Source organism: Rutidosis leptorrhynchoides, chromosome 9 (assembly GCF_046630445.1).
Source record: "Rutidosis leptorrhynchoides isolate AG116_Rl617_1_P2 chromosome 9, CSIRO_AGI_Rlap_v1, whole genome shotgun sequence".
NCBI lineage: Eukaryota > Viridiplantae > Streptophyta > Magnoliopsida > Asterales > Asteraceae > Rutidosis > Rutidosis leptorrhynchoides.
Genome location: NC_092341.1, coordinates 358,120,483 through 358,143,346, shown reverse-complemented (window position 1 = coordinate 358,143,346; position 22,864 = coordinate 358,120,483). Strand labels below are relative to the sequence as shown.

General features: G+C 33.0%; 1 protein-coding gene across 1 annotated transcript; it reads left to right on the top strand.

Moving 5' to 3' along the window:
- Positions 1-253: 253 nt before the first annotated feature.
- On the top strand, positions 254-7,881 carry LOC139865608 (aspartyl protease family protein At5g10770-like). The gene is made up of 2 exons (XM_071853677.1): positions 254-455; positions 6,354-7,881. Exons 1-2 carry the CDS (start codon positions 278-280, stop codon positions 7,604-7,606), a joined length of 1,431 nt encoding a protein of 476 aa, XP_071709778.1. The 5' UTR covers positions 254-277; the 3' UTR covers positions 7,607-7,881.
- Positions 7,882-22,864: the final 14,983 nt, after the last annotated feature.

Genomic DNA, 22,864 nt, shown 5'->3' with positions numbered 1-22,864 from the left:
TTCATCATTTTTTGTATTTTGCCATATGTAGTGATTTTATTGTGTTTTCGGTGATACATTGTTAATACACACCTGCGCAATATAGAGTCAAAATTGATTTAAGAGTATTATTATTGTTGTTTTTACTATTATTTTCTCAATATTTGATTTTGTTATACTCCGTAATTTAATTTAATTAATATTAATGAGATAGAAACTTTTAAATTTTGAGGTGTGATATTGGCTATAAATAATGGAGAGTAAGGGTGTGAGAAAACCATTATTGAGAAAGCGAAAAATGGCACCATCAAACTCTTTAATTTTGCTCCTATCCTCTTGTTCTTTCTTCTTTTTATTGGTTGTTGCAAGAAATGAGTTTACGGTGGATACAAATCAACAAGAAGCAGCACACCATTATCATACCCTTAAACAAAGCTCTTTCTTACCATCATCAATTTGTAACCCCTCCACTAAAGGTTAGTTTCTATGTATTCTATATAATATATAATATATATTATTTATTATTTATACCTCAAACTTGTAACATAATATATATGTTTTGTAATAGTGTATACATACATGTATATGTATGTGTTGTTGTCTATGGTTGTGTACGACGATAAACATATAAAACGATAGAAGTAAGGTACCCGGCCCGTTTCAACAATTTAAAGGTTCTAGACGAAAATAAAAATGAGTCCACATATACGTTAAATTTTTTTACAACGTATAAAAAAAATAATATTCCAAGTTATCTATTTAGTTACTTACATCGTACATTTAATTATTAAAAATAAGTTATTTTAACTTGAATTAATAATTTTTTATTTGATTTGATTAAATATATTGAGAGATTATTTACATATTCTGTTCATGTGTACATGTTAATATGTGTGTTATGCCGTTATATGATGTAACTCAATGCATGTATACACGTATTAGATACTCTTCCAACTTTAAGTAGATCAAGATTTATTAGTATGTTCGTGCAAGTTTTGTCCATACTTTACATCATAGTAACATAATAAATAGTCACTTTGTATCCATAGCTAGTGAGTTCACTCGACATTCCTAATAGATTTTTGAATAACTACTTGTCACTTTGTATCCATAACTATTCAAAGATAGCTTAGTGGTATGCTCCTATATTCTAACAAGAGATTTCAGGTTAAAACCTTAAATACCAACATATATTAGTTGAAGTGGCCAGAAAAAAGATAAGAATGGATTATGTTGTGTATATTTGAATAAAAATTACTTTCTTACTCCGGGTATAGAAACACTATCTTTTTACCCGTATATAGTTACATGTAATTGTAATACGATTATACAGTTTTGATTATAATCTAAGGGCCATAATTGTTGCTGGATTATGAAGTTTTATCTTTTAGATAGACATTGATGGAATGTGAAGTGTTAGTATATATGTTTTAATGTCACTTTCATGAAAGAAATGAATGAAAATAATTGGACCCTTGATAGGTACGGCAACCACACTATGAGATTATGGGGTCTTTTGGACCATGGATCGTGCCTACACCAAACTTACACTCAATCTTTGCCCATCTTTTAATTTAAACAATCGTTAATTAATTAATATACTCGTAAATATGTTTAGCCGTCTCAAAATAAATACTCTGTATTATTTATGCTAATCTGATATTTAGATCACTACTTCAATTACTCGTATAATTTAACTAATAATTTTTTATTTTTTTTAACAGCAAATTATATTATAAAACGAAAATAACAAGAGGTTCTTACAAGATGTTACACATAACGATACCGAGCTAGAATCCTATGCTAACATCTAAAGTACACACAAGTATATAACTCGAACTAAATTACAAAACAAGTATTTGTTGATTTTGCAACCATTCGAGCCACTCGATATTTTTTTATTTACATCTCTTCGCAATCCATTCAAAACTCTTCACTTATGTGTCATTTAGTGCAACCGGAGGAGACCAACTCAACTTCTTAAACACAATTTGATTCCTATTTTTCCAAATGAGATAAACGCCAGACCACACCATTGCGTGCCAAATCTTCTCACCGACTTCCGAACATTGTAAATGACTACTCCCACTTAGAATATGATCAAGATTATGTTGTGACGAAACAATGCCCTACCAATTTAAAACTTTATCCCAAATTTCCCGAACCTTTTTACACGAAAATAATGCATGATTGACCGTCTCTACTACCTCATCGCACAAAGGACAAATAACGGAATGAAGATCAATCCCCCTTTTGTCAAGTTCGGACAAAACGGGTAATCTTTTCCGCCTTGCCTTCCACATGAAAACGCCCACTTTTTTTGGAAAAAGATTATTTCGTTGAGTTGCTAGATTAGAAGGATTTGTATGATAACACTTAACCAGGATATGTTTCGTTAGAGATTGAGTTGAAAAGATATCGGACCCGCATAATTTCCAAGTCCAAGCATCGTCCTTCTCGATCACTAACCTTGATGTTGAAATCAGCCTTTCTAATTCGTCTAGCTCGCCTTTTGTTCTACCTGTGACTTCACGGACCCACGACCACATCGAAACGCACCTTTATCCATCCCAATTAACTCGATCCGATATCAACGCATTTGTATTAGATTCTAACCACGCCAATCTTTTGAAAATTTCCTTGAGAGGTTTGTCTTTGAGCCACACATCTTCCCAAAAATTTATTTTGCTACCATTACCGATCACCTTTGAAAATGACTTGAAAAAGTCAACACCTAAGCCATCTTTCTCGAAACCTGTTTTTACAATTTTACCCCAAGTAGAATTAGCACATGAAAGTGAATTGAACACACCCAAAATAATTGACCCCGAATCCCCATGAAGACTTTAATAACATTAACTCACAAGGAAGTGAGTTCGGTATAAAACCTCCACCACCACTTGCCGATTAATGCTAGATTTTTGCAATTAAGAGAGCCAAGATTAAGTCCGCCTTCCACCCAAGGACGGATAACATCATATATCCCATTTAACCCACGAGAGTTTTGACTCGTCGCCCGACCCACCCCAAAAGAATTTTCTTCTCACACACTCAAGTTTTTTAAGCACGCTAGGCGGGGCACGAAAGAGCGAAAAGTAGTACAAAGGCAAACTATTTAGAACCGAATTCACGAGTATTAAACGTCCTCCGTAAGACATCGCACGTGCTTTCCAATCCGATAACCTTTTCTCAAACTTATCTATAACCGGTTTTCAACTTTCGAACTTGTTCATTTTTGCTCCAATAGGCAACCTAAGATAAGTGAACGGGAAGGAGCCAACCTTACAACCAAAAAGATTAGCCATAAACTCGACATCATTCTTTTCAACGCCCACACCAAAAAGATTACTCTTGTTATAATTAACCTTTAAACCGGAGCACAACTCAAAACATTATAGAAGCTTCATTAAATTCTCAAAATTATCCAAGCTCCAAGTACCAAAAAATATCGTATCGTCCGCATATTGGAGGTGTGAAATGAGAATTTTATCCTTTCCATTTTCTACCCCACTATAAAGATTATTTGACACCGCCGACTTTGTTAACCAATTAAGTCCCTCTGCCGCAATAATGAAGAGGAAAGGCGAAAGAGGATCGCATTGTTTCACACCCCTCCCGAGCTTAAATTCTTTTGTTGGGGAATAATTGACAAGTACCGAAATAGAAGCCGTTTTTAAACACGATGTAATCCAACCCCCCCTCCATTTAGCACCAAAACCCATAAATCCCATCATATCATTCAAAAATTCCCAACTAAGACTATCAAATGTTTTTTCAAAATCAACTTTAAACTTCATACTAATAATTTTTTTTTATGTGTAAACATACTTTTTTCAAGTTCAGTGACTTACTATGTATAGCTAGTAGGGTGAAAATATATTTGCATAATAAAGACTTTTATAAATATTCAATTCATTTTATATACGGAGTATATCAAATTCATATATCATAATGTAATGTAGTATTTAAAAAAATTTAGTAAGTTTTAATACTCCTTACTCTTAATTAATTTTCTTTTTCAAACAACAAAAATTTTATTTAAAAAAAATCAAAAAGCTAAGCTAGGAAAAATTACAGAGAATTACTAAGAATCAATAAAATTAAAACTACACTTCTATCAAAAACATATTACTTTTAAAGAAAATGCTTAACTTCTACTCTGTCTTTATGGCCAATTTGTTAGTATAACATTAAATTTCAATAAAATAAAGCCAACACTCTACAAATTATATCAGTTAAAATTTACACTTGAGCCAAATTTAACCTTAAAAGTTAATTTAAAGGATTAAAAACTCAAGTCATTATAAGTATTATAATATTTAGAACCTCTTTTAATTTTTTCCTGAATATTTTCATAAAATTATATAATTATTATAATATTTTCCATACAAAATGATGGATAATGATTAAAGAGAAAAGAATTGAAACCACTATGTTTGGTAGGGTATTCATTTCACGATTACCGTGTTCCTAGATAAAATAAGACCAACTCAATGAGATAATTCTAAAATCCCCAATTTCATATTATTAGTTAACCGTATTCTAGGATCTTGCGCCGGCTTCGCCTACCTTTCGGAATGATTTAAGGATCGATGGTTCCTATAATGCGGTTCGAGTTTCATACCGAAAACACGTGTGTGCGTGAAAAATGGTCGTGTGAGTGAGTTATTCCACAGTCAGTGATTTCAAATACTTGCCTTAAAAGATGTTAATTATACAAATTTTTATTATGTGATATATATCATATTAGATACAATTTTTAAGGACATAGCCCTATAGATTTTTGTCTTAATATTTTTAGTATACTTTTCCATGATATTTTGTATTTTCACTGAACTAGAATCACATATTTGTTAATGTCAAAACAAGAAGTTCCCGTGACACACGACATTATGTATTGTACAAACTTTTAAAAAGATCTTGATATCGCATTTATTATATTAACAAAATTAAAATATGTCAAATATAGGTACATATACAAATATGATAAACACATGGCGACCAATAATATATTGTCACTACTCTAATATGACAAAACTGTTTGTTTGTGTGCCTTTCAATTTTATTGAAGATTCACATGGAAAGGGGATTTCCTTTTATTCATCTAAAGTTAAATATATAAGTTGAATAATATGTTTTTGTTTGATATAGCTTTGTTTGGAATCAAAAGATGATCAAGATTACTTGTTAAAATTCATTGACCGACACCGACTCACAAGTGACATGCAACCAAAAGACAACGGCCAGACCATAGTTAGAGTCATCACATTATCTATTTTTTATGTAACTAGTTTTAACTTCACAAAATAATTAATAAGTGTAGACGTGTAGTGATTCTGAGGGAATTAAACAAATGGGAAAGATAGGTAGCGGCGTAATATCATTCATCGCTAGCGTAATATAATTTATCACACATCAAATAAATGATAATTCATCACATGCGTAATTATCATTCATCACGTTGCTTCCTCTACTTCTTCTTTTCTAACTTCTCAGATAATGGTTGAAATTACAATTAACTAATTATTAATTAATAATTTACAATTTATTAATTTAATAGTTTAAATTGGTTAAAATAAGAGAGAATTATGACATCTTCAGCCAAATTAATTATTGAAATTCAAAACTTTTAACTCATTTAAAGGTTGAAATTCAATCTTGCTAAAAATATGACATAAATTTTGGGATTTTTATATATAAGAAAATAATAATTCCGAACTATTACTGTTTTGTATACCATATATGAATCGATGAAAAAAAAAAAAAAAACGAAGGGACTTCACTTATACGAATCTTGGCCTCATGTTCTCTAAAGGTCAGGTCAGAGGCGAAAACTCGAAAAGTTCATCATGGCGATAATCTATATAGCTATTTAACAAGATTACTTGTACGTGGTTAGGTACAAATTAAGATCTCAAGATAATCTATATAGCTAATTACACAAGATTACTATATTCAGACCTCAGTACAAAGAAGGGTCTATTTCCCAATACATGAAAAAGTTTAAGCTTACACGTAGAAAAACTAAATAGACCGCTGAATCCAATCAATAGACGTGTTATGGTGTAAATCAGTTTGTAACTCAATTAGCCTATAGGTAAAGTCGTATATAAATGGTACCAAAAGGCCTTTGGCCTAGCGGTATGGAGGAGCCCCGCTGTCATTGAGGTCATGGGTTCGAGTCCTATTTACGAAATTATTCGTGTAAAATTATGTAAGTTGCCTGAGTTTTCCGTTCTAAAAAAAATGTATATAAATGGCAAACAAGTTCTAAAGCATAATTTGTAAATTTGGGAGTTATCTTTCTTGGCTATGTAATGTAATCTTACTTATTTTCAAACTACCACTTAATAAGATTTAAATCTTTGTACTAGGTGACAAGAAAAAGGGAATATTGGAAGTGGTTCACAAACATGGACCATGTTCTAAGTTCAGTGAAGACAATGTCAAACCTTTGACAATTGAAGAAGTTTTCACACATGATCAGTCAAGAGTTGACTCAATCAGGGCTAAGTTAACCTTCAAAAAAGACCAAAAAGACACACTAGGCAAAAAGGCTACAGTCCCTTCTAAATCAGGTAGCACCATAGGATCCGGTAACTACATCATAACGTGCGGATTAGGCACCCCGAAAAAACACCTTTCGCTCATTTTCGACACCGGAAGTGACCTAACTTGGACTCAATGCCAACCATGTGCTCGGTCATGTTATAAACAACAAGAGCCCATATTCGCACCATCCGCATCAACCACATACACCAACATTTCATGCACCTCATCCGAATGCTCAGGACTTAGTACCGCAACTGGGAACACGCCTAGTTGCAGCTCGTCGACATGCGTGTATGGTATTCAATACGGCGACCAATCGTTTTCGGTTGGTTTTTTTGGAAAAGAAAAACTTACACTTACTTCAAAAGATGTGATTGACAATTTTTATTTTGGGTGTGGTCAAAACAACCAAGGACTTTTTGGTGGTGCGGCAGGGCTATTAGGACTCGGTCGCGATAAGCTGTCGATTGTGTCTCAAACGGCTGCAAAATATGGTCAAGTTTTTTCGTATTGTCTTCCATCAAGGGCTAGCTCAACTGGTTTCTTAACATTTGGTAGTGCAGCTTCAAATAATGTCAAGTACACACCAATTTTAGACCAACAAGGTGGAAGTTTTTATGATCTTGATCTTAATGCAATTTTTGTTGGTGGAAAGAAACTAGCAATAAGTCCAAGTGTGTTTAAGTCATCAGGTACAATTATAGATTCAGGCACTGTTATAACTAGGCTTCCATCGACAGCGTACGCAGCTTTAAGTAAAGAATTTAAAGCTCAAATGACGCAATATCCGTTAACTAAAGCGTTATCTATACTTGATACATGCTATGATTTTACTAATTATCCTACTGTTAATGTACCAAAGATAAGTATACTTTGGGGTGGGAACACTGTCATGAACATTGCATCGTCTGGAATTTTTTACGCAAACGATATTGATCAAGTGTGCTTAGCGTTTGCGGGTAATAGTGATGATTCGAGTGTTGGTATTTTGGGAAATACGCAACAAAAGACGATTGAAGTTGTGTATGATGTGAAGGGTGGAAAGGTAGGATTTGCATCAGGAGGATGTGCTTGAATGAAGATGTATGATTTATAACGATACATGGGTTTAAAAGTTAGCGAAAAGATTGTTGAAATAAGGTATAGATGTAAGTTTAGTTGATTATACCATTTACAAGTGCTTGATTTGTGAAGTTGTGAAAGTAAGATGTGAATTGATTGCCTTTTAGTTTGATGTTTGATAGTTAAAAAGTTGTCAAAGGAATCCACATTGTATGACAGAACCAAAATTGTATAATACGATTCTATATGAATTTATGCTTTATCTTATATACGGAGTATTAATTATCATTATTATCTAGTGTATCTTGTTTCTAGCATATCAATGGGTACATTTTTGTTGAATAGTATGTACATCAAGATATTAAGAATATTGTACAATTATGGCCCGTCTCCCCACCTTGGTGGATTTGATATCGTTGTGAAGTACATGTTAAAATGAGATCAGGAAAAGAATCAGAATCACGAAGTAAAGCAGTTAGGCTCGTACAGTTGAACATAAATATTCATCTTCGTCGTATAAATTTTTTTTTTTTTTCAAAAGCAAGGAAAAAATAACATTTATACTCACAGAATACATCAAGAATGGGCCACCTATACACTGTTACATTAGGCTAGCCCAGAAAACAGAATCGACAATGCACAAGAAGTACATACACCAATACAGCTTCATATAACAAGGAATTACACCAACACAGATTCATATAACAAGGTAATGAGAAGGGTTTGTAAGCCAAATGTGCCCATCTATACTCTTTCCTTTGAGCCTTTTAGAGATCCAATCGTACGAGATGACTTGTAGCTCGTTTAGCAACACCGGAACGCAAGAACCTTTACACTTAAAAACCTTCATGTTGCGATTCTTCCAAAGATAGTATACACAAATCCACTTGACGGCTTGCCAAAATTTTGAACCTAGAGCCGACATAGGTTGAGAAGAGGTTACGAAGAAGCTCATTTAGACTATAGCTAGAGATGATGCCAAAATTCCACCACTTGAAAACCCGAGACCAAACGTCCAAAGAAAAATTGCAAGCAACGAAGGAATGATCTACCGTCTCAAGGCTATGAAGATCGATACCCCTTTTATCAAGTTCAACCCGTACCGGAATTCTTTTTTTCAACACTCTCCACACGAATACCTCAACTTTTTTTGGCACTAAGTTATTTCTTAAAGTTTCCTGGTTAGCGGATGTATATGTAGGAAACAAAGACGATTCGATGATAGATGATAACCTTTTAACCGTGAAGATACCATTTGAAGCCAAGCCCCACTTCCAAGTTACTCATTCGCTGAAACCCACGTTAATTGACGATAGCAGGTTTGTAAGCTCAACGAGTTCACCTGATGTTCTACCTGTTGGAGTTCTTGAAACGACTCGTCCATATTACTATAAACGCAGTACGTTATTCATTGGTCCCATAGCGAGGTATTCGACCTCTATATGATACGTTTTAGAAAATATTGCATTCGTTTCATGAAAAGCACACTATTATTATACATAATGCATGTTTTTAAACAAGTGGGCGATTATTTAAGAATAAATCCCCATGATACATCGGTTTCCAAATACTACACACGTGACATAACAGTCTAATATAATACATGACAAAGGTTTTATTGAATGCAACACTTCATCTAAACAAAAGCATGAGACTCCATGAACAGCTTGCTCAGATAATGCAACAGCGAAAGACTTTCTTAAGGACCTGAGAATAAACATGTTTAAACAGTCAACACAAAGGTTGGTGAGATATATAGGTTTAAAGCTAGCATCGATATAAATATAGACCACAAGATTTCATAGTTACAAACATTTCAATAAAGATATTCTATAAGTTGTTGAGCGCTTCGGTAACCATACTTAACCATTAATGTGGCATATTCCCTTTATTATGAAATCTCCCTACACTATACCAAGTGTAGTAAAAACGAAGTACTATGCAACCGTTTACGTTACTAGAGTGACTAGCTCGATTGTGGTTGTGAAACCCGATAGATCTATCAATAGGATTCGCGCTTACATGTTCTTACAACATGTAAATATTAGTTACCAAGCTATTAGGGAAGATATGCAAGGTGGTACAACTCAACGTAGAATATATTTTAAGTACTTGTGTCCATGGCGTAAAACATAAAATGCATGTATTCTCATCTCAAAATATTTTTAGAGTTTAAAAATGTAGTAAAAGTATATTAATAATAAGTTTTCAGCTTATTAAAAATATGGCCGTCGTCCTTGGATTCACGAACCTATAACAATAATAATGATTCAGATAATAATACGACATGTGAATAAAATAAAACAAGTTCATAGAATACTTATATATTAATTTTTAACATTTTTATGTTAGTAGTCCTTTGTTAGTAGTCCAAAATAGTCCGAAATGTCCAACAGTCCAATAATCGGTATATATATAATCTTAGAATTACCCCACGACGTATTGTATACGTATTGTCTTTGCATCAACCCAGAGACGTATTGTATACATATTGTCTTAGAATTTATTAAAACTTATTGTCTTAGGATTTATCAAAACGTATTGTATACTTATTGTCATGGAATGTACCAAGATTATATATATATATATATATATATATATATATATATATATATATATATATATACAATCTCAGAATTAACTAAGATTATAATATTTTGTTATACTAATGATAACATGTCCAAATATATATAGGAAAAGTCAGCAAGGATATGGTTAATATAGTTTTTGTAATATAAATTTCGTCCATACAACGTTAATTTTAGCAGATGTTGTTTTGCTCGCCAAATATTCATTACAACTCCGTTTAAAGTGAATCAAATTGCTATGGATTTCTTAAGAAGTTAATTTTTCAAAAAAAATTCGAAAAGTTCAGCCCATGTATTAATATTCAGAGTTTTACCCTCTTTTTGTGCCCGTGGACAGATTTGGAAGAATCCCGGCACCCACCCAATATATGATTTTTGATAAAATACTTCCACTTTGTCTAAAATCATGAAAAAAATACTGAAAGTCTTATTTACATATATTAACATATTTACAAAGTCTTAGCCTCGAACTCAAAGTCTAAAATAGGTTTTTAATTCCCAACCCAAAACAGCCCGCTTTTTGCCGAATGGAGATTAAACGATATATGTTAAGTTTCAAGGTGTTCTTCATATGTACAAGTTATAAGTTCTTATATTAACTTAATATAACATCATACTACATATAAATAAGTGTTATTAGAGTTAAGTTAGAAAGATTAGATTAGTCCTTCAAACAAGTTTAGAATCAACTAAACTATGTTCTAGTTTATAAACTCTTATATAGATAGCTATAAACATATGAATTGAACAAGAGTTGAAGTAGAGTTTTTACCTCAAGTTTAGAATGTAAATTTGCTGGAAAGAAGTAGTAGCACAAAACTTGAGAGAGTTCTTGCAAGTGTATGTGTGAAAATTGGAAGTAAAATTTGGAAAATGAATGTGTAAAAATGAGTTAGAAATGGTGCTTATTTATAGGCTTGAAAATTTGTTTTTTAGTGAAAATATCTAAGATAAGTTAAAATGTATTAAGTCATGGATGACATGTTAAATTGATTAGGTCATGGATGACATATTACACAAATAATTGCAGATTTCTATTGGTATATACCAATAGCAAATACTTCTAGAAGCTGTGTATAATACGGGTAAAAATACCGTATGAATGCGAGTAGAATTCTTGAGGAAATTGAACGAAAATACGAGTATAGCTATCCTTTATATGTATTGATATATTATAAAGTGTATTTAATACTTGTAAGAATGTATTTACACTCGTAATACTTTATATGTAAATACATTTTAACATAAGTTAATTACGTCGTTTAAATAGTAACATATATATTGTTCAAAAACTCTTTAAATTAGTAGTATAAAAATATATATATAATACTTTGTTAATATACTTAATGATATATATTTAATTATCATATTTTCAAGTTAAATCTATATATATATATACACACACACACACACACACACACACACACACATATAATTAATACAAGTTATGACGTTCGTGAATCGTAAGAATAAAAGGGTGGTCAACTGCTTATGTAAAATTCTTTTCGGAGGTTCAAGACTTATTAAAATTCATTGCTTATCAAGTCGAAATTATTAAATCATGTAAATAGTATAATCAAGTAGTCGAAAAAAATCCGGGTCATCATAGTTCTTGACCAGTCCCACGTGAATTCCACCATGTTATTTGTTGAATTCGCGACCCGATCCTTTACTGATGATGCGCTGCACTTGTCCAATCTATACAATCTTGGAAACATGTCTTTGAAGCACATTAACCCGCACCATAAATCTGTCCAGAAGGCTGTAGAGCCACCATCACCAAGCGTTTTCTTGAACGAGCTCTTAAATGGAACCTGCAATTCTTCAATTTGATTTCCTGCACGTATGATATTATTCCAAATGCCCCCGGTCGGAAGATGAGCGTGCCCATCCTCCGAACGAAGGCCACCATCAATTCCATAAATACTCCGAATAACTTTGGTCCACAAACAATTGGTTTCAGTTTTTGTGATGACCCGTCCAAATCCATTTGGACGAATACATCATTCATCAATTTCACAGTGAGGTACTGACCTCTACATGATACGTTTTGTGAACATTGCATTCTTTTGAAAAGGCACACCATAAATGAATATCAAATTCTAAGGTTTTTGACATTTGATGATTTCTACATATAGACAATCATAGTAAATAATAGTTTACAATACTACATCCGTTGACAATGCAGTCAAATAAGATACTTGGTGATGATTTTGTGAATGCAACGTTTTCTCGAATAAAGCATGTATGACTCCATGCACCTAGCTTGTATAACATATAAGTAAACAGCGGAAGACTTCTAGGAAACTGAGAATAAACATTCTTAAAAGTGTCAACACAGAGGTTGGTGAGTTCATAGTTTTAATGTTGCGCATAATCTGTATATAAAGGTGGATCACAAGATTTCAGTTGTTTCATCCAGAAACGTTTATCAAATTATTCTACAAGATTGAGCACCCTGGTAACTAAACTTTAACGTTATAATAAGTACCCATGTCTTAACATACATGAAACCAACATGTACAATACACGTAATCCAATGTGTACTAAACTCAAATAGCATACGTCCACTTTATAGTTCAGGCTAGGGTCTCTATACCTGGAATGGACGGGGATGTCAAGCCCTATGGATCCATATACAACTACTCGCGCCCACCAGTTCTTATAACTGGCAGTTACTAGTTACCAAAGCTAAGGGATTTTCGGTTCAAACTCAGTGTAGAATTTAGTATGTACTTGTATCCATTGCGTTTAAATAAAGTGCATGTATTCTCAGCCCAAAAGTATAGATTGTAAAAGCAATTAAAAAGGGAGCAAATGAAACTCATCTTAGCAGCACATAAGGTCATTCACCGAAATGTGACCGAAACTCGGAATGCAAAGTAACCATAGATCTTAACCTAGAGAACATATGTTGGTCAATAAATGTCTAACAAGCTATGTCAGGTCATAGTGTATCACAATCATAATGCTCGAGACCGACATGCAAAAGTTAACAAAACTTATCTCAAAAGTCAACCTGACCCAATATGATCTTTAAATCTATACATGTTTATTATATTAACATAGTATAAGTCTTGATAATTGAACGAATTTATAGTTTATCAAACTCAAAATATTATTTATTTCAGGAGCTATATTATATTTGAATTATCATGGCAATTGATAATGCTAAAAACGAACATATATTTCATAGCATTATTCCTCAAGAAAGACAAGCTTTTAGTTGCAATTGTTCTATTTACAAGTGATATTCGTTTAAATAATAAAAGGTGAAGACAAAAGACAGATTCGACGAATTGAAGACGCAAACGACCAAAAAGCTCAAAAGAACAAAAGACAATAAAAAAAAGGTTCCAATTATTGATAAGAAACGTCTCGAAATCACAAGAGTACAAGATTCAAAACGCAAAGTACAAGATATTAAATTGTACGCGAGGACGTTCGAAAATCCGGAACCGGGACCAGAGTCAACTCTTAACGCTCGACGCAACGGACTAAAAATTACAAGTTAACTATGTATATAAATATAATATAATATATAATTAATTATATTAATTATATATATATTATATTTATATATATAAAACCGTCGGCAGAGAAACTCCAAGGGTGTGAGCTGTAATTTCTATCTCCGCGAATCGCGGAGTTTGAAGGGCATTTTGCCGCGAGTCGCGGAGCCCCAATTTTCAACCCTGGCTATAAAGCAAACCGAATTCTGATCAAATTTCATCTCATTTTTTCATCTCTCTCTCAATATATACGTAATATATATATATAATTTATATTTTAATTTTAATTTTAATTTTAAATCCTAATAATAAGGGTATGTTAGCGAATGTTGTAAGGGTGTAAGTCGAAATTCTGTCCGTGTAACGCTACGCTATTTTTAATCATTGTAAGTTATGTTCAACCTTTTTATATTAATGTCTCGTAGCTAAGTTATTATTATGCTTATTTAAAACGAAGTAATCATGATGTTGGGCTAATTACTAAAATTGGGTAATTGGGCTTTGTACCATAATTGGGGTTTGGATAAAAGAACGACACTTGTGGAAATTAGACTATGGGCTATTAATGGGCTTTATATTTGTTTAACTAAATGAAAGTTTGTTAATGTTAATATAAAGATTTACAATTGGGCGTCCCTATAAATTACCATATACACTCGATCGGACACGATGGGCGGGGTATTTATATGTACGAATAATCGTTCATTTAACCGGACACGGGAATGGATTAATAGCCACTAGAATAATTAAAACAGGGGTGAAATTACATTCAAGGGTAATTGGTGTAATTGTTAACAAAGTAGTAAAACCTTGGTTTACACGCAGTCGATAACCTGGTGTATTCATTAAACAAAGTATTAAAACCTTGTTACAATTCGAATCCCCAATTAGTTGGAATATTTAACTTCGGGTATAATAATAATTTGACAAGGACACTTGCAATTTATATTTATGACTGATGGACTGTTATGGACAAAAACCAGACGGACATATTGAATAATCCAGGACAAAGGACAATTAACCCATGGGCATAAAACTAAAATCAACACGTCAAACATCATGATTACGGAAGTTTAAATAAGCATAATTCTTTTATTTCATATTTAATTTCCTTTATTTTATATTTAATTGCACTTCTAATTATCGCACTTTTATTTATTTGTTATTTAATCGCACTTTTAATTATCGTACTTTTTAATTATCGCAATTTTATTTTCTCGCACTTTTATTATTCGCAATTTCATTATCGTTATTTACTTTACGCTTTAATTTAAGTCTTGTATTTATTTTATATTTTACATTAGGTTTTAACTGCGACTAAAATCTTAAAATCGACAAACCGGTCATTAAACGGTAAAAACCCCCCTTTATAATAATAATATTACTTATATATATATTTGTATTTTTATAAAAGTAAACTAATATAGCGTTGAGCTTTGTTTAAAGATTTCCCTGTGGAACGAACCGGACTTACTAAAAACTACACTACTGTACGATTAGGTACACTGCCTATAAGTGTTGTAGCAAGGTTTAAGTATATCCATTCTATAAATAAATATCTTGTGTAAAATTGTATCGTATTTAATAGTATTTTCTGCTAAAATAATAACTATTTTATATACACCTCGCTTCACATCAAGTATTTTTGGCGCCGCTGCCGGGGAACACTCTTAAACGCCGGAAGCGCAACGCTAATATAAAAAAAAAAAAGATTTTTATCTACTTTTATTAAAATTCGTTTTTGTAAAAATACGTTTTAATTATTGAAAAATATAAAAAGAAAAACAAAAATATAAGCATTTTTAAGATTTTGTTAAATATTTAAGTTTTATAAGTTTCTTTATTTCTATTTTAGTTTATAAAAATATAAGTTTTATTTTAAAATCTTTTATTTATTTAAAAAAAAACAGAAAACATAAAATAAAAAAAAAAAAATTAGAAAACGCGTAAAATTTCAAAGCTGTCAACAGAATTTCTGAACCTCGCGACTCGCGGGGTTTTCTTCTTTAATTGCCGCGACTCGCGGAGATCATCTGACACGCGCACAGAAGCCCTAATTCTGCATTAATTACGTTTTATTATTAATTATTATTATTTTAACCTAATTATTATTATTATTATTATTAGTTTAGTTTTATTTTTACTTTTTATTTAATTTATGTATTTTGTTAAATTAGTTTTATTAAAATTGTAAAATTAATAGTTTTATAAAATAAATAATATAAAAATAATATTTTTATAAAAATTGTACTTTTTACAACTTTTTGTATATTTTTATATTTTGTACCTTTTTAATCGTTGTAGCGTAATATTTGTATTTTTAGCTCATATTTAATTTTAAACTTAGTTTTTGCTATAGTTATTTTTACTCCTAGATTTTTAGGCTTTGCCATAGAATTCCTTAAGTGCTTTTTCTTTAGACTAAGATTTAGGTGCTTTAGAATTTTGCGACGCCTTTATAAGTTTTAGTTTCTTTTTAAGTTATTTCCATTTGGGATTTAGTTTTTCCTGTAAGCTTTAATATTTTTAGACCTTTTACTATGTATCAATTATCATTCCAATTAGTAATTTCAATTTGCGATTATAATTTTAAGTTAGTTGTAGTAATAAGGTTAGGTTAGTCAAGTATTCTTAAGTTTTTTTTTAAGTTTCTTTTGTTTTTCCGTCACCTTTTATTTTTCAACCATTTTTTTTCTTTTTCGACCTTTTTCGACGAACTCTTTTTCTTTCTTATTTCTCGCTATTCTAGTTTTTAGGACTTAGAATTTTTTCTACTTCTTATCTAAATTTCTTAAAATTACGAAAATTTATTTTAAGTGGTTAAATTAATAGACATCAAAATTTTCTGGTTCGTAGTAATAGTTGGATTTGTACGTGGACCGGGTTATTGGAGCCAAACAGTCCTCAATTATATTGAGACCAAACGAATCCTGCCCCTCTGCTGCATCTTTTGGCTATTCGAAACGTGGGCAAAATCAGAAAAGTCTATTAATTGGATAACTTATTATAATTTTTCTTTCCTTTTTAAAAACTAATAGGATATTCAGTGAATGCACCGAGCAAGACGTTCATCACCTTTTGTACGTTCACCACCTGTAACTAGATCAAGACGTCGTTTAACAAACATAACCGCCGTTGATTTTTCTTTAGAATCGTCATCTAATCAACCAAGTACTTCAGTTCAAATTTCCGATAATCCATTTTTTGAACCCGACCTCACAATTGAGAATCCAGGAAATATTCAGGAACGGTTCATAGATCCTGAACCATTAAACTTTCCTCCGGAACCACCAATCATTCAAACAGAGATTGTTGAGGAACGAACCATTAAAACAGAATCATCTAGTGATACCGATTCAACAAATTCAATTATGGAGAATCTGGAACCTTTAAGTATGGAAGACCGAATGAGAGCTAAACGCACTGGCCAAGGTCACGCAATTACTCATCCAGACATTAATGCGCCAGATTATGAAATCAAAGGACAAATTCTACACATGGTGACTAATCAATGCCAATTTAGTGGTGCGCCGAAAGAAGATCCAAATGAACATCTACGTACCTTTAATAGGATCTGCACACTATTTAAAATCCGAGAAGTGGAGGATGAACAGATATATCTCATGTTATTTCCCTGGACTTTAAAGGGAGAAGCCAAAGATTGGTTGGAATCGTTACCTGAAGGGGCGATCGATACATGGGATGTTTTAATTGACAAATTTCTTAAACAATTCTTTCCTGCATCTAAAGCCGTAAGACTTCAAGCAGAAATTGTTACGTTCACACAGAAGCCAAATGAAACTCTATATGAGGCGTGGACAAGATATGGAAAGTTATTAAGAGGATGTCCGCAACATGGTTTAGACACCTGTCAAATAGTACAAATATTCTACCGAGGATGCGACATCACTACAAGAAAAGACATAGATATAGCAGCTGGTGGTTCTATTATGAAGAAAACCGAAACTGATGCTTACAAAATTATTGATAATACTGCTTCCCACTCACATGAGTGGCACCAAGAAAAAGACATCATTAGATCATCTAAAGCAGCTAGAGCCGATTCTAGCCATGACTTAGATTCCATTTCCGCAAAGATAGATGCTTTCGAGAGACGAATGGAAAAGATGACTAAAGATATTCATGCTATACGAATTAGTTGTGAGCAGTGTGGAGGACCACATTTGACAAAAGATTGTCTCAATATTGAATTAACAATGGAACAAAGAGAGAATATTTCATACATAAGCCAAAGGCCTGGAAATAATTATCAGAATAATTATCAACCGCCAAGACCGATTTACAATCAAAACCAGAATTATAACCGAAATATTCCATACAACAACCAACAAGGTCCTAGCAATCAACAAGTATCCAATAATACTTACAATCAGCAAAGACCGAATTTTCAAAACAAACCACCACAACAAACCGATGATAAAAAGCCGAATTTAGAAGATATGATGACGAAGCTAGTTGAAACTCAAACGCAGTTTTTCACATCTCAAAAACAAACTAATGAACAAAATGCTCAAGCATTTAGAAATCAACAAGCTTCTATTCAAAATCTGGAACAAGAAGTGAGTAACCTAGCAAGGTTAATAGGTGAAAGAAAACCGGGAAGTTTACCAAGCGATACAAATGCTAACCCCCGGAATGAAACAGCTAAAGCTATTACCACAAGAAGTGGTACAACACTTAAACCACCTGAAATACCTGTAACTTCTGATGAAACTATTCCTACTCCACAAGAACCACAACCTGATCAAGATAAGGAAAAAGAACCAGTAGTTGAAAAGGTTAATGAAGATAACACAGTTAAGGATAAACCTTATGTTAAACCATACCAACCACCACTTCCTTATCCGAGTAAAATGAAGAAAGAAAAACTTGAAGCCGAGCAATCCAAATTCTTGGATATGTTTAAACAGATAAATGTAAATCTTCCTTTCATTGATGTGATTTCAGGAATGCCTAGATATGCTAAATTCTTGAAAGATCTAATCTCAAATAGAAAGAAAATGGAAGAACTCTCGGCTGTTACTATGAATGCCAATTGTTCAGCAGTGCTGTTGAATAAGATACCAGAAAAACTATCTGATCCAGGAAGTTTCACAATTCCATGTTTTCTGGGTAGTCTTAGTTCAATAGAAGCATTGGCAGACTTAGGTGCTAGTATAAATCTAATGCCGTATTCACTATATACTAAACTAGACCTTGGAGAATTGAAACCAACCAGAATAAGCATACAACTAGCCGATAGATCAATAAAATATCCTAGAGGGATAATGGAGAACATGCTAGTTAAAGTTGGTACTTTAGTATTTCCAGTAGATTTTGTTGTTTTGGACATGGAAGAAGATTCTCAAGTTCCTCTCATATTAGGAAGACCATTCTTAAACACGGCTAAAGCAATGATAGACGTGTTCGGTAAGAAACTGACCCTAAGTATAGAGGATGAGAGTGTTACCTTTTCAGTTGATAGAGCCATGCAACAACCACAATCTGCAGATGATACATGTTATTATATTCAAACTATAGATGCACATGCAGAATTATTAGAAGAATTTCCAGAATTACAAGGAACAGGAGAATGTTCTTTAGGAGAAGGTAATGAACCAATTGATGAAGCTGAAATGTTAGCTACACTTATAGCTAATGGATATGAACCAACAACAGAAGAAATTCAAATGCTAAAAGAAGAAGACAGATATCGATATAAATCATCGATAGAAGAACCTCCGAAATTAGAGTTAAAGCCACTTCCAAACCATTTGGAATACGCTTATTTACATGGTGAATCTGAATTACCTGTAATAATATCGTCTTCTCTTACTGAAAATGAGAAATCATAACTCATTTCTGTGTTGAAAGCTCATAAACCAGCCATTGCATGGAAGATTCATGATATTAAAGGAATAAGCCCTTCGTATTGCACACATAAAATCCTTATGGAAGAAGGTCATAAAACGTATGTGCAACGCCAACGGAGACTAAATCCTAATATGCAAGATGTAGTTAAGAAAGAGATTATTAAACTGCTAGATGCAGGTTTGATATATCCAATTTCTGATAGTCCATGGGTAAGCCCAGTTCAATGCGTGCCTAAGAAGGGTGGCATGACTGTCATCACAAATGAGAAAAATGAGCTTATTCCTACTAGGACTGTAACAGGATGGCGTGTATGTATTGATTATAGAAAATTAAATGACGCCACCAGAAAAGATCACTTTCCCTTACCTTTCATAGATCAAATGTTGGAAAGATTAGCCGGAAATAGTTACTATTGTTTTCTAGATGGATTTTCCGGATATTTTCAAATTCCAATAGCACCCGAAGATCAAGAGAAAACCACATTCACGTGCCCTTATGGTACTTTTGCTTACAAACGCATGCCATTTGGACTTTGCAACGCCCCTGCAACCTTTCAAAGGTGCATGATGGCGATTTTTCACGACATGATAGAAGAATGCATGGAAGTATTCATGGATGACTTTTCAGTCTTCGGTGATACATTTAAATCATATCTAGTTAATCTGGAACGAATGCTAATTAGATGCGAAAAATCAAATCTAGTACTTAATTGGGAGAAATGCCATTTCATGGTTAAAGAAGGCATCGTTCTTGGACATAAAATTTCAAAAGAAGGAATTGAAGTGGATAGAGCTAAAGTAGATGTAATTGCTAAACTTCCACATCCCACAAATGTTAGAGGAGTTAGGAGTTTTCTAGGGCATGCCGGTTTTTACCGACGTTTCATAAAAGATTTTTCTAAAATTGCCACTCCTATGAATAAACTCCTAGAAAAGGATGCGCCATTCATCTTTTCAGATGAGTGTATCAAATCTTTTAATATTCTTAAAGAAAAACTCACTAATGCGCCGATCATGATAACACCAAATTGGAATCTACCATTTGAACTAATGTGCGATGCAAGTGATTTTGCAATGGGAGCCGTTTTAGGACAAAGGATTGAAAAACGATTTCAACCTATATATTATGCTAGTAAGACGTTACAAGGAGCACAAACGAACTATACAACTACTGAAAAAGAACTCCTTGCTATTGTCTTTGCTTTTGACAAATTTCGATCATATCTCGTTCTAGCAAAAACGGTGGTCTATACCGACCATTCTGCTCTTAGATACCTATTTTCAAAACAAGATGCTAAACCAAGATTAATCCGTTGGATCTTACTCTTACAAGAGTTTGATATTGAAATCCGAGATAAAAGAGGAGCAGAAAATCTCGCCGCTGATCATCTTTCTCGTCTTGAAAATCCCGAATTAGAAGTTCTGAATGAATCGGCCATAAAAGACAACTTTCCTGATGAATATCTATTGAAGATAGATTATAAAGAAATCCCATGGTTTGCAGACTATGCAAACTACTTAGTTTGTGGATTCCTTGAAAAAGGATTATCGTACCAAAGACGAAAGAAATTCTTCAGTGATATAAAACACTATTTCTGGGAAGATCCACATCTGTTTAAAAGTTGTCCCGATGGAATAATACGCCGATGTGTATTTGGAGATGAAGCTAGTAAAATTTTAAACCATTGTCACACAGGACCAACAGGAGGGCATTATGGGCCTCAACTAACAGCAAGAAAAATTTATGAAGCTGGATTCTATTGGCCTACAATTTACAAAGACGCACACCTTCTTTGCAAATCCTGTGATGCATGTCAAAGGGCCGGAAGAATAAGTCAACGTGATGAAATGCCACAAAATGTCATCCAAGTATGTGAAGTATTTGACATTTGGGGTATTGACTTTATGGGTCCATTTCCAAAATCTCATAATAATCTATATATACTCGTAGCCATTGATTATGTATCTAAATGGGCGGAAGCACAAGCTCTCCCAACTAACGATGCACGAGTTGTAGTCAACTTTTTAAAACGTCTTTTTGCAAGGTTTGGAACACCGAAAGCTTTAATAAGTGATCGGGGTACTCATTTCTGTAATAATCAACTTGAGAAAGTTCTTAAAAGATATGGAGTAACTCATAAAATCTCCACCGCATATCATCCACAAACAAGTGGACAAGTTGAAAATACCAACCGAGCTTTAAAACGAATTCTAGAGAAAACCGTAGGATCAAATTCGAAGGAATGGTCCATTAAATTGGAGGATGCACTCTGGGCTTTTAGAACAGCCTACAAAACTCCAATTGGAACCACACCTTTTAGACTTGTTTATGGAAAAGCATGTCATCTTCCAGTAGATATTGAACACAAAGCATTTTGGGCTTTGAAAACATGTAATCTTGATTTACATGAAGCCGGACGTCTACGATTAAGTCAACTAAACGAATTAGAAGAATTAAGACATGAAGCATACGAAAATTCGTTAATCTATAAAGAAAGAACGAAGAAATGGCTTGATAAAAGAATCAGAAGTTCAAAAGAATTCAAAGAAGGAGACAGAGTTCTTCTTTTCAATTCACGAATCAAGCTATTTCCTGGAAAATTGAAATCAAGATGGTCTGGACCATTCATAGTCAAAAGAGTTTTCCCATACGGAACGATAGAATTGATAAATTCAAATGGGATTGAATTTAAAGTTAATGGTCACAGAGTTAAACATTACATACATGGTCCGATGGAAGTCGACAACGAAGTTAATCACAATTTCGACACCACAGCTAACTAAGTGTGGGGAGAATCAAGTCTTTAAAGGATAATATGTATTTCTGTTAGAGTTAGATTGTCTGTTTTTGTGTAGTTCTCGAAAATGGAACACGTATGGTCTTTCCCTAGCAGACCCTAAAGAACTAGTCTTCTCCCCCCATTCTGAATTTTTATTTTTTTTAGGTTTTTACGATATGAAGACTGCCTGTGAACTAAACCATGGTCTAATGCTACACGCTTTGATCACTAAACGTAATAATGACATACTACCGAGCGAATTAGTATCAGTAATCAGAGAAAGAATGGACGGAGTTAGAAAAGGATCCAGATGCGAAGATAATAAGTTACAATTTGGTAAAGGAAAATCAAAATCCGCAGCGAAAAGAAGAGCACGACACCTAGAACGATGTCACAAATGCGGAAAATGGTCACATGGAGGTAAATGTTCAAATAATCAAACCTATTCAAATACCGAATTTGTTACTTTATGCAGAGACGGACCGTTCATATGTTTAGAAGAAAAGACAATGAATGCT